The sequence below is a fragment of the Kryptolebias marmoratus genome, linkage group LG9 (assembly GCF_001649575.2).
Source record: "Kryptolebias marmoratus isolate JLee-2015 linkage group LG9, ASM164957v2, whole genome shotgun sequence".
NCBI classification, from domain to species: domain Eukaryota; kingdom Metazoa; phylum Chordata; class Actinopteri; order Cyprinodontiformes; family Rivulidae; genus Kryptolebias; species Kryptolebias marmoratus.
Window position 1 is genome coordinate 5256057 of NC_051438.1, and position 8883 is coordinate 5264939.

General features: G+C 41.3%; 1 protein-coding gene across 2 annotated transcripts; it reads left to right on the forward strand.

The window, feature by feature from the left end:
• Positions 1-782: 782 nt before the first annotated feature.
• Positions 783-7704, forward strand: slbp (stem-loop binding protein). 2 transcript variants are annotated; one of them, XM_037977594.1, is made up of 8 exons: positions 783-985; positions 2491-2619; positions 3338-3451; positions 3529-3594; positions 5190-5312; positions 5423-5593; positions 5669-5771; positions 7255-7704. In XM_037977594.1, the coding sequence occupies exons 1-8, from the start codon at positions 927-929 to the stop codon at positions 7324-7326; spliced, it is 837 nt and encodes a 278-aa protein (XP_037833522.1). In that variant the 5' UTR covers positions 783-926; the 3' UTR covers positions 7327-7704. The 2 variants fall into 2 exon arrangements, with proteins under 2 accessions (XP_037833522.1, XP_017278586.1); XM_017423097.3 differs by having other exon boundaries at positions 784-985; positions 3523-3594.
• The last annotated feature ends 1179 nt before the right edge of the window (positions 7705-8883 follow it).

Genomic DNA, 8883 nt, shown 5'->3' on the forward strand with positions numbered 1-8883 from the left:
GAGGAGAAGCAGCTTTCAGTTTCTATGCACCACAAATTTGGAACAAACTTCCAGAAAACTGTAAAACAGCTGAAACACTGGGTGCCTTTAAATCTCAACTTAAAACCCACCTGTTTAGAGTTGCTTATGGCTAAATTAGGGTTAGAGTGCGGGGTTTTGATGTTTCTCTTTCTTACTGTTTATTCATTGTCACATGCTGTTTTTATTTTGTTTTTTAATTATGTAAAGCACCTTGAAATGCCTTGCTGCTGAAATGTGCTATACAAATAAAATTTGATTGATTGATTGATTGATTGAAACTGGAAGAATTAGGTTCATTCGGGACTTTTAGAGCTAAAATAAAATTATATGAGGCCTATTCAATAATATGTACTTGTTTTTCATGATCTGACTTTCCATTTTAACCTTCTTTGTGTTTTAATTGTATAACATTGCAGCTGCATTTCCTATCTTGGTCAGGTCTCCCTTGAAAAAGAGATTATTAATGACAATGGGATCGAATAAACATTAAACAATCATAATAATAATAATAATAATAATAACAATAATAATAATAATAATAATAATAATAATAATAATAATAATAATAATAATAATAAAATACTTCCGGACAAAACTTGCCATAGCTTTATAAATTATAAATTCTTAAAAGAAACTCAGCCAGATAGAAACTAGGCGCTCCACACTTCAGAGGCCACTAGGCGGCGATATTGAGTTTTTACTGTAGTTCGTCAACCGCCAAACAAACCGAAAAGAAGCAGACGAAGAAGAAGAAGCAGAAGAAGCAGAAGAAGCAGGAGACGGTCACGTGACTCTTGTGTATCGTTTGTAGCCGCGCGTCTTTCCTCAGTTGGCGGTTTTGTGCGGTCCTCGGAGGAGCAGCGGGTCTTCAGGCGGTTCGGCTCAATAATTATTAAAAGCAGAAAATGTCTCACAGAAGTAAAGGCAGCCGAAGCGACGCTCACAGCCTGGAGACTGACCACAGGTATGTCGGCAGGTTAACTCTTACTGCTAGTTTCTGAGTTAACAGCTAGTTTATATGTTTGACCAGCGACCCTCCTGTTGGCTGTAGGAGCCACTGACTGAACATTTTTAGTTTTGATCAGTATGCAGTCAGTGTCTATATGTTTGTATATGTAAACATATAGTAATATATTTAGCGGCTATAAGTGAGTCCGGGTTATGGTTCGGGTTTTCCCGCCTCTGAGGACGGATGGTCTCTCGGAAGGAGACAGTAGATGGCGGGAGACGCTTTCTGATCCGCTCACTACATTTGGTTTATTGTTGGTCTGAAGGAAACTTTACCAATCATCTGCTACAGCCAGCTGAAGTCCTGCTGCAGTACTGTCACAGATGGGATTCACATCCATTCACCCAGTTTACACGACACAAACTAAACATGTCGTAATGTTGTCGGTAGGCCCCCCCGGTACTGGCTGTTGAATAAACATTTGTTCAAGTTAAGCAGCTTTTGTTAAAACTGCATACTGATCAAAACTAAACCTGTTTTGTTTTAAAAACTGACTTCTAAAGATCCACCAAAAGAAAAAAGCTTAAATCTGTCGACCTGCAGACATTAAAGGCACCAAACTCAGGCTCGTTTCAGATGAAATGGAATCACATTTTGTCTGCTGTTCCCTCAGAAAATCGATCCTTGTTTCAACAGGAAGACGTTTTCTAAAACACCTGGAAAGATGCTGGTTTTGATCAGACTCCAGGAGCTCAAATATTTAATTTTAAGACTTTAAACCTTAAGGCTTACAGGTTTGGGATCTCTAAGATCTAATTTATTTCTATTTAATTTAATTTTTTCTTCTTGTCTGATCACAGAGGACAGAAGATACGTTGACAGCGATGTAACAAGTTGAAACTTGTATCCGACACTAACCAACTGGATACCAGCTGACACAAACTACTTCACCGGTGTGGTTTAAAGAAACGCCCAAATGGAGAGAGTCTGGGTTTTTGATGAACAGATATTTGTTGCTAGTTGTGCATTTTGAAAACAATATTTAATCAGTTTATTTTCAGTAGTGTAGGGTGGAAAGACGAATAAATATTGGCGGACGTTTTGCCTTTTTAATTGAGTTGATATGAACACTTTCTTTTTCATCTTTAGGAAAATTGAGCTTGCTTTTGTTGGACCAGAGTTTAAAACTCTGCTTTAAAGTGAAACTCTGAAATTCAGCACAGATTCTGTGCATTCACACCTGCTGGTCTGTAACGGGTGATTATAACCCTGTCAGGTGGTGAAATCATAAACTTGGAGCCAAGATGACAGCTGTGTAGTCCCTGACGGTAACATACAGACATTAGGATGTGCTGCTCATTCCACAGCAAAGGTCAAAGGTGCCGTGTTCGACCTTTTGTTGTGCGTAAGAACTGCTTTAATGTTAAGATGGCGTCTGTGCGACATGATTCGATTTAACAAACCTCAGAAGGAGAAGGGAAATATTTGAATCCAGTTTTCCATTGGGACTTCCCGCACAGGAGCAGCGGCCCGTCTCGGTGGTCGCACTGCAGGAAGAGAGGAATCGATGGGAACCTGCGGGCGAACAGTGACGACGACGCCGACGACAGGGGCAAAGGCCACGCCCACTCTGACAGCAGGCATTCCAGGTGAGGAGAAGCTTTTCTTTTACTTCAACAAAACTAAAATCTGTTGTTTCTTACATTGTTTAAAACCTTCAGTCGCCAGCTTCCTTTTATTGGGAACATGCAAACCACTGTAACTTCGGAAGTCAAGCTTTTCAAATTTGTTAATTAATTGGTACTGAGGCAGCTGGGAATGATGACTTAAAAAAAAGCATCTGCCACAAACTTCAGGGTTCAAACCTGCCACTAAGGCGCTGTTCTGTCTCTGTTTCAGGCAAGTTGACTGCATGTGGTCAGCTCTCTGAGGTTTTCCTGTATTTATGGAGTCGATCTGTTGCACTGTACTTTGATCAGCTGATCAGGAACACCTGTTAGCTCCAAACTGCTTTGTTTTACTTGTGAATAATTCTTGCTTTACAGCTGCACCGTTGTGGAGTCTTTGCTCCGACCCTGAGCTCTGTGAACTCACCAGTAATTAAATACTCCTTCATTTCTCTCATATCTCGCCTGTTAGGTTATTGTGCTTATTTTTTTAGAGTTGTGTAGGCTAAATGACTCCATGAAAGTGCAACTTCACCTACTCTGAAACATGTTGTCGTTAATGGTGGGCATTTGAGGCAAAAACACTTTATAATTTGCCCATTTTTTACTAGTTATTTCAATGTTTAAACAGGTGACAGAATGGTACTGTTTGGGAAAAGAGAAACAGTCAAAGCAAATCTGTTTGTGTGTGTGTGTGTAGTTTCACCACTCCAGAGAGCGCAGGGCCAGTGTCTCGCTGTGGTCGGCCGTCTGACTGGGGCAGCCAGGTGGAGGATGAGGAGATGAGGAGGGACTTGCACAGAGACACGCAGCGGTAAACACCTGTTCCTGTTTGACATCAGCCGTGCTGCGTTGCGGTTGTGGCTCATCGTTCGCTTTGTTCAGTTACAGGAGGAGGATACTGGCTGCAGAGGTCACCCACAGGGAGAGGAAGACCTCATCTGGCTCCTCTGGGAGGTAATCCACATTCCCTTATCCTGTTTGTGTCAGAGTGGAGCAGCTGTACGTACAGCTTATTTTACATCCTGCTCCATTTCCTAGAGCAGAGAGCATCTTCTGACTCACAGGGATGATGGTCAATCCAGGATTTTCCCTCAGTTTTGTCGGGAACAAATTTAAATTTCAGAGATTTCTACAGCTGGAACCCTCGTGCAGCTTGGCCTCCGCAGAAGAAGCAGGACTTGAGGGACAAAGATTCTTTATACAGAAAAGGTTACTTTTCTGCTGTCCTCACAGATCAGAGAAACTGCAGATGTTTCAGCTTCTTCAGTTTGGAGAGGCAGTGAGCGAATGCTGGTATCTCACTGGGCTGGCACTGAATTTGGAGTGCTTGAAACCAGGGGTGGAAATTAAAAATTTTGTCCACCAGCCATAGTGGCATGTGTGTTGATCAAATTCACAAGCCATTTGAAATATTTACCCGCATTTGGCCGGTGGCGGGTGCTAATTTCCACCCCTGCTTGAAACTAAACAACCAGTGAGTTGAAAATCTCACATCTTGCAAAACTGAATTCTTGCCCATGTAGATTATTTTGCTCCGCACATCGAGCCTGCCTTGGCCGCCACCCTACTGTTTAGGATTTGATCTGCCTGCGTCCACCTTAGACAAAAAGATAGGCAGATTTAGTCCAGTTGTTAATATCTATTTATCAGAAATGTGTTTTTTAAACCCGAGCAGTTTTCTGTCACAGCAGAGCTCCCTGCAGGTGTAAACACACAAAGCGTGTGGAGGCATTTACAACACAATTCAGATGGGTTCTATGCGCCCACGACAAATTTTTTGAAGTTGTCCAAGACTACAACCTTCTGACTAACCCAGGAAGACTGAGAACCACCACAAGTGTTCGACCAGTGATTCCCAACCCTGGTCCTCATGGAACACCATCCTGCATGTTTTAGTTGTTTCCCTGCTGTGACACACCTGATCTGAGTGGCTGAGGGATTAACGGGCTTCTGCAGAACATGAAGACCTGCTGAAGAGCAGAGAAACAACTCAAACATGCAGGGTAGTGTTCCTCCAGGACCGCTGGTTGGGAATCACTGATCCACTGGGATGAGTGTCGGATTAGAAGGCAGCAAGTGTGGGAAAAATGATCAATAATTATAAAAACAGGGCTCCTACGCAGTCTTTAAAAGTATGGAAGATGGTTTTAGTGTTTGGATAAACAATTAGGTTTCCAGAGTTGTTTACTCAGTCATTTTCTAAAAGATAAGAATTCAGTTCTCAACTTAAAAAAAGTCAGAGACAAAGTTCTTCACTTTTGTTTTATATGAGAACAAACTCCAGGTTTCTCCTGATGGCAGCACTTTCCATGGCTCCAAGTCAGTGTAATGAAAATATTCTTACAGCTGTTTGTCTGGATCTTCTGTTTAAGACAGTTTTTTGACTTGCCTTTTTGTTTTTTTGTTTTTTTATTTTTTTGTTTACCTGCATTTGCTTTTTTTAACGCTTGCATTTTTATCAGATAAAAACTAAGTTTAGAATCAAAGTGTTTGGAATTTGTTGCTTGGCTTTCTTTTCTGTAAAAATGAAACTGAATGTGTGTGTGTAGCTGCGACTCCAGGGAAGGTGACAACATAGAGACTGATGAGGCCATGTTGCTGCGACGACAAAAACAGATCAACTACGGGAAGAACACCCTGGCCTACGATCGCTACATCAAGGAGGTGCCGAAGTAGGTGAACCCAGGAACACGAGCAGACCATCACGACCATCGCTAAGATGGGGGGAGTTTTGATGTGCTCCTTTGTGCGGCGTGTTAATGAAACTGTCTGCTGCTTTCAGACACATGCGTCAGCCAGGTGTTCACCCAAAGACACCCAACAAGTTCAGGAAGTACAGCCGGCGCTCCTGGGACCAGCAGATCAAACTGTGGAAGGTCAAGCTGCACGCCTGGGACCCTCCAGCTGAGGGCTGCCAGAAAGGAGCGCAGGAAGCGTCTCTGAATGATGAGCTGTAAGTACCGTGTGGGGAGGGGGGAGGAGGGGGGCAGTGACCTGACAGTCATCTTTGTTGGTTTTGTTCCTCCAGTGACGAGTTGGATCTTGGTGACATCATGGACATCGAGTTAGACTTTCCAGCTTTAACAGAGTCCCAGAATGCACCTCTGCGCGTACACAACTCTTCAGTACAGGTGAGTTTAAGGAACCTCTGTCAGACATTTACATTTTGAAACAAACCAGGGCTCCAGAAGTCGCATATCTGACCAAAGATCCGTGGAGTGTGCACATTTTTCCCTCCTTGTACTTGTTAAAATGCCCTTCTCTTCTTCTGAGGGTCAGAGCCAATCAGAGGAAGAGATGCAGCAGATCTGACCCTCTGATTGGCTCTGGCCCGTAGACAAGGAGGGCTTGTTTTGATGTGACCTGTTGCCACGAGCTAAACAGTGCAGGATATATCACGATAAAGATGAGAGCTTGTGGGTGTTGTACTTAAAAATGAGTACCCCACTGTACTCTCGAGGTACAATCATCCATCCGTCTCAATGATTTGTCCAATCCTGTCCACGCATCAGGAGGACGGTGAGCTGACTGCTCACTGATAGGCAGACAGGCAGGTAACGGGCTTTAATTGTCCCAACTTCCTTGCAGAGAAACTCTTGTTGTCAGAGCACTGAAGTAAAGCCCCTTCTTACAGCGTTTCAGTGTCAAACAGCAGCGCCTGCAGAGACTCGGTAACTGGGGCTGGGCCGCTACAAGCTTCTAAAAATCCCACAGTGTCCCCGTATTAAACCAAAAATTAGACATTCATCACATGATTTAGTTGCTTTTATTTAAAATTAAAAATTAAATTAATATTACTGCTGCAGCCTATATAATATCACATATTCCTTAATAGTGAATATTTTATACTGAATCTAATATTTATTTGTAAGTATTTTAATTTTCATGCACAGATAGATCAGCAGGCGGTCGGTCCACCAGTCTGTCAGCTTTTTCCTGAACTCAGCACAGATTGTAAACCAATTTCTTATCTTTTTATAACAATTTTGATCAATATTTAAGGTCAAGACGGAGATATTAATTTAATGATAGTTATTAAGAATCCATTTAGAAGTGAAAATCTGCTGTTTTGTCCTTTGTGACGTAACATTAAGAGCCTGACAAATCAATGTTAGTAAATTAATTAGCTGGTTATTAGCGCCTGTTGACAGCCCGCAGTGTGTGTGTTTCACCTGCTAACATGCTAACTCTTGTAGCTTGTTGTTAGCCTGAAAAGAGAGATGGGTGTTGCTTCTCTGGTAGACAAGTCATGACTGACTGGAGGTTATCTGAAATGTACAACTAACCAAAGTTTTTTTTAGCCAGCACAGTGGTGTGTATGGCGACGTGTTTAAAGGAAGTCTACACAAAATACAGTACACTGATTTTCTGTTAGCGCCATTAAATAAACTTTGCATACAAAGCTGCGTCTGTCTGCCAATTAAAAAGGAAGAAGAAGACGTTCCTGTCTTCAGAGCACCAACAAAGAAGTAGTGTGTGGAATAACAACATCATGACAAGAGTATATGTAGGCAGACTCTGGAGCCCTGGTGTCTGTCTGGGAAACCACATTTAATCTAAGTTGTGATCCTGTGTCGGTGCACCTCACTGAACTGAATCTGTCCTGTTGTCCAGGATCAGGACTGCGGGGGTACTCCAGTTAAAGTCCAGAAGACAGAACCCCCCGAGGAGGCGGACATGGCGTAGTTCGTGTGGCGGAGGAACCTGGAGCCGGAGATTAGTTTCCTTTACGTGTCTGTTGCTTGTTCTTAAACTTTTTACAGAATAATCTGCTCAGGGAGGCTTTCTTCAGAGCAACATTTTATCCTTTTAGTCAAGCTTTGGTCCGTTTTGAAAGCTTGAAGATTTGGTGCTGAGACAAACTCGTGTTGCGCTGATCATCGGTCCTGCTTGAAGCTCCACCTGACCCGGAGAACCAGGGCCGTCCTCAGAACCGCGTGCTGTGTAGAACTCTGAAGCACTGAGAAGCTGAACTTGAGTTGTTTTGTTTTTAATCCACATATGACCTTTGTTCTGATTGTTTCTCCCATATTGAATACTTTCAAATAAAAAACAACAACTTGATGGTGGTTTTGTTTTCTTTCACAACAGAGTTAGGAGTTAATTACTGGTGTTCTGGTCTTTATTAGGCTCACTGAATGAAGAAAACAGATCAGCCCTCTTCTATCTATAGTAGGACTATGAACTCTGTGGTTGTTTATCATCTGCAGCTGAAGGGTGAAGATGGGCGATGGTGTTTTTGTCTGCCTGTTAGTAAAATATTATGAACAACTGGATGCAGATCGTAGTCAACTTGATTTAAGATGGCTGCCACAACCACTGACCTTATAAAACACAATAATGGCTATAAGCCAAGTCAGTTTTACAGATATTGAGCTAAAATTTGTCCCCAAAGGGAAATTAGTTTTACACAAAAAACATACAAAACATTACCATTTATTATAACAAAGGAAAAAAAAAAAGAGTATGAAATTGACAAGCTAATTAATTAATGAAGACGATTATTAAAACTAAGCTGCGGTATTTTCCAGTTGTGTCATGGTGGCTGTTGCCATAGTGAACGTACTGAAAGCAGTATTATTGACTAACTGCTGAAATTAGCTAAAACTGAGGTGTTAAAGCTAAAAGAAGCTGTACCCTAATGAATAAAACAAAACGCTAGCTAAAAAATTTTTAAGAAGCAAAGAGACTAGCTAAAAGAAGGAAGATGCTAGCTATGAGCTAAAAGTAACATAAGACACAAACAGCAGATTTTGAAGACAATGTTTCTGAAGGAACTGATGAATGTCTTTATCCGAGGGAAATAAGAACAGTCAGGAAAATATTTGTAAAGTTAGATATTTTTACAAATACGAAAGTTACAAATTCCAAAAGGCCTAGCAGCCCCGATTCATTCTCCTGAATGAGCTGAATGTTGGTTTATCAAGGATTAAAGTATCACAAAGCATGGAGAGGTAAAAAAAAATGTACTGAAAAATAAAAACATTCAAAATACTGACTGCATTTACACAATAAAGGTAAAATAGTGATTAACAGTCCCAGCAGTGATGATAACAACAATACTGATAATGACACACCCACAGCTAGAGAAGAAGACATCCTAAAAGCACAAAACTGAAAACGTTAAAGAAAAGAAGAATGGATTAAAGGAAAATTGGGACACTATAATGTCATCCAAAAGAAACATTGACATGTTAGACATTTTTATTTTCTTTTACTTTATCCAAATAGAGAATGTAAAAA

What these genes read in the sequence shown, in the direction of transcription:
- slbp (XM_017423097.3), top strand. Translation starts at nt 927, where the DNA reads ATGTCTCACAGAAGTAAAGGCAGCCGAAGCGACGCTCACAGCCTGGAG. An exon ending in GCGTCTCTGAATGATGAGCT is followed by an intron (nt 5,594 to 5,668) that starts GTAAGTACCGTG and finishes TTGTTCCTCCAG; the next exon opens with TGACGAGTTGGATCTTGGTG. An exon ending in TACACAACTCTTCAGTACAG is followed by an intron (nt 5,772 to 7,254) that starts GTGAGTTTAAGG and finishes CCTGTTGTCCAG; the next exon opens with GATCAGGACTGCGGGGGTAC.